The sequence below is a fragment of the Acanthisitta chloris genome, unplaced genomic scaffold (assembly GCF_000695815.1).
Source record: "Acanthisitta chloris isolate BGI_N310 unplaced genomic scaffold, ASM69581v1 scaffold20114, whole genome shotgun sequence".
NCBI classification, from domain to species: domain Eukaryota; kingdom Metazoa; phylum Chordata; class Aves; order Passeriformes; family Acanthisittidae; genus Acanthisitta; species Acanthisitta chloris.
In genome coordinates this window covers 615-2,654 of record NW_008669006.1, presented here as the reverse complement: position 1 = coordinate 2,654, position 2,040 = coordinate 615, and the positions used below count along the sequence as shown (strand labels likewise).

Below are 2,040 nucleotides of genomic sequence, written 5' to 3'. Positions count from 1 at the left end.
AAGAGTGGGATTTTTCAGTGATTCCCAAGCCAGGAGCCCTGTCCTGGTGGGCTGTGGGTGCTGCTCTCACTCTCCAGGGTCCCACTGCGATGTGGGGTGTGGGTTGGTTTGGATGACAGCCCAAAAAATGGTGTGACAAGGGTTTTACCCAGCACAGGGATGAGCTGCAGGAGCACTGACCCCTGTGCCCCACAGATAGCTGATGGTGTCTTCGAGACCTTCCTGCAGTCTCTGATCCAGTTCGCGTCCCACCACGTCTACAGCTGCGACCTGTGCACGCAGCGTGGCTTCATCTGCCAGATCTGCAACAGCAGTGACATCATCTTCCCCTTCGAGTTTGACACTACCACCAGGTGAGCCACCTCTCTGTCCTGTCCTGCTGTGCCCAGACCACCCAAGGTCATGGCCTGGCTGCTTCCAGGAGCCTGGACCATCCCCTGGGTTCCTCTTGGGAGTCTCTGCTTCCAAGGCCTGTGGCCTTGGGGTGGACTGGAAATGGCTCTGGAGGTGATTTGGCATCCTCGTGGTGCCCATGTCCTCATGGGAACTATATTGTGGTGCCCATGTCCTTGTGATGTCCATATCCTCATGGTGCCCTGTCCTTCTGGGAACTATATTGTAGTGCCCACGTCCTTGTGGTGCCCACGTCCTCTGTTTCACAGGCTGATGCTGTGCCTGGCAGTCCCTAAAAGTGAACAGCAGCACGCAGAACCTGCATGAAATAGGTCCGTGGGTGTTCCCGTGGTGGCCGAGCTCGCTCCCCTCCCTGCCGCAGGGGCAGCGCTGAGCTCCTTATCCAGGGGCTGGTTTTCCCTGGAAAAGCGCGGCGGGGCTGGGGAAGGCTGGCAGTCTGCCGCAGGTCTCGTGGCTCCTAAGCTCAGCTCTGAAGTTTGTTGACCTCTTTCTGTTTCGACCCGACAGAGGAGGAGGAGGTTGTGCAGCAGGAAAGCAGCTCCACCGCCATCCCCGCGGCTTCCTGCCCCTCTGCCCAGCACGGGACCCACTCCCCGGGCACTGCTTGGCTGGGTGGAGGTGGGAGGTGCTGCCCCTTGCCCAGGGGAAAACCAGACCCGACTTCCCAGATCCCCCCACTCCCAGGAAGCAGCTGCCACCACTGCTGATCTGGAGAAGCCACGTGAAAATATATTCCACTGGGAAAACACATGGCACCAGGCAGCACTCCTGGTGCCCTGCCTGTCCCTGCAGGAGCCTTTCCCTCACACTCCCATCCCCCCTGTCCCTGCAGGAGCCTTTCTCTCACACTCCCATCCCACTTACCTGTGCAGGAACCTTTCCCTCAGCACCCCTATCCTTCCATTTAGGAGCCTTTCCCCATCCTGAATCCCTCAGGCTTTGCAGCTCCTCCCGGGAGCAGCATTTGACCCTGGTTGGGATGTCATAGCCCTTTTCCTGGGGTGTTTCTCTGCTCCCCTCCCACACATCCTTTAGGGAACTAAGGTGCTCAGTGCTGCTCACACAGTGATTGTGCACCAGGTATTTGCACACTGGAGGATTAATCAGCTGCCCTGCTGGCATGTGGCTGAGCCACTTTTTGCTGCCGCTGGGCAGTTGGGGCTCACAGCCCAGAGCAGGAGCTGCTGCAGCACTGAGACAGATCAGGGAGCTCCAGCATCTCTGAGCAGCACCATGCCAGCTGCTGTCCCCTCCCTGCAGCTCTGGTGTGCCCACAGTGCCCCTGCCATGTGCAGGTCTTGCCATCAGGGTGAGGGTCTCTAGGTGTGCCCCAGCTGTGCAGGCAGAGGGTCCCTAACAGTGAGGCCATTGCAGGGGTCAGTGTCACAGGGTTGGTGTGCAGGGTTGGTGTGCAGGGGGTGGTGCCCAGGGGTTGGTGTCACAGGGTTGATGTCACAAGGTTGGTGTGCAGAGCTCGGTGCCCAGGGGTTGGTGTCACAGGATTTGTGTCACAGGGTCAGTATCACAGGGTTTGTTGTTCCAGGGGTGGTTGTCACACCCTCACAGCCTCTCTGCTGTTGTTCCTCTGCGAGAGCAGGGCACAAACCTCAGCTCAAACCTCACTCC

General features: G+C 59.0%; 1 protein-coding gene across 1 annotated transcript in view; it reads left to right on the top strand.

Annotated features, from left to right (window-relative positions):
- The window catches only part of PLEKHM1 (pleckstrin homology domain containing, family M (with RUN domain) member 1), a gene marked incomplete at its 5' end in the record, with an annotated part of 7,872 nt that extends 7,515 nt beyond the window's left edge, over positions 1-357 (top strand). The window contains one exon of the mRNA XM_009073164.1: positions 196-357. Coding sequence (XP_009071412.1) covers positions 196-357 — 162 coding nt within the window. The remainder of the gene's footprint in view (positions 1-195) is intronic.
- Positions 358-2,040: the final 1,683 nt, after the last annotated feature.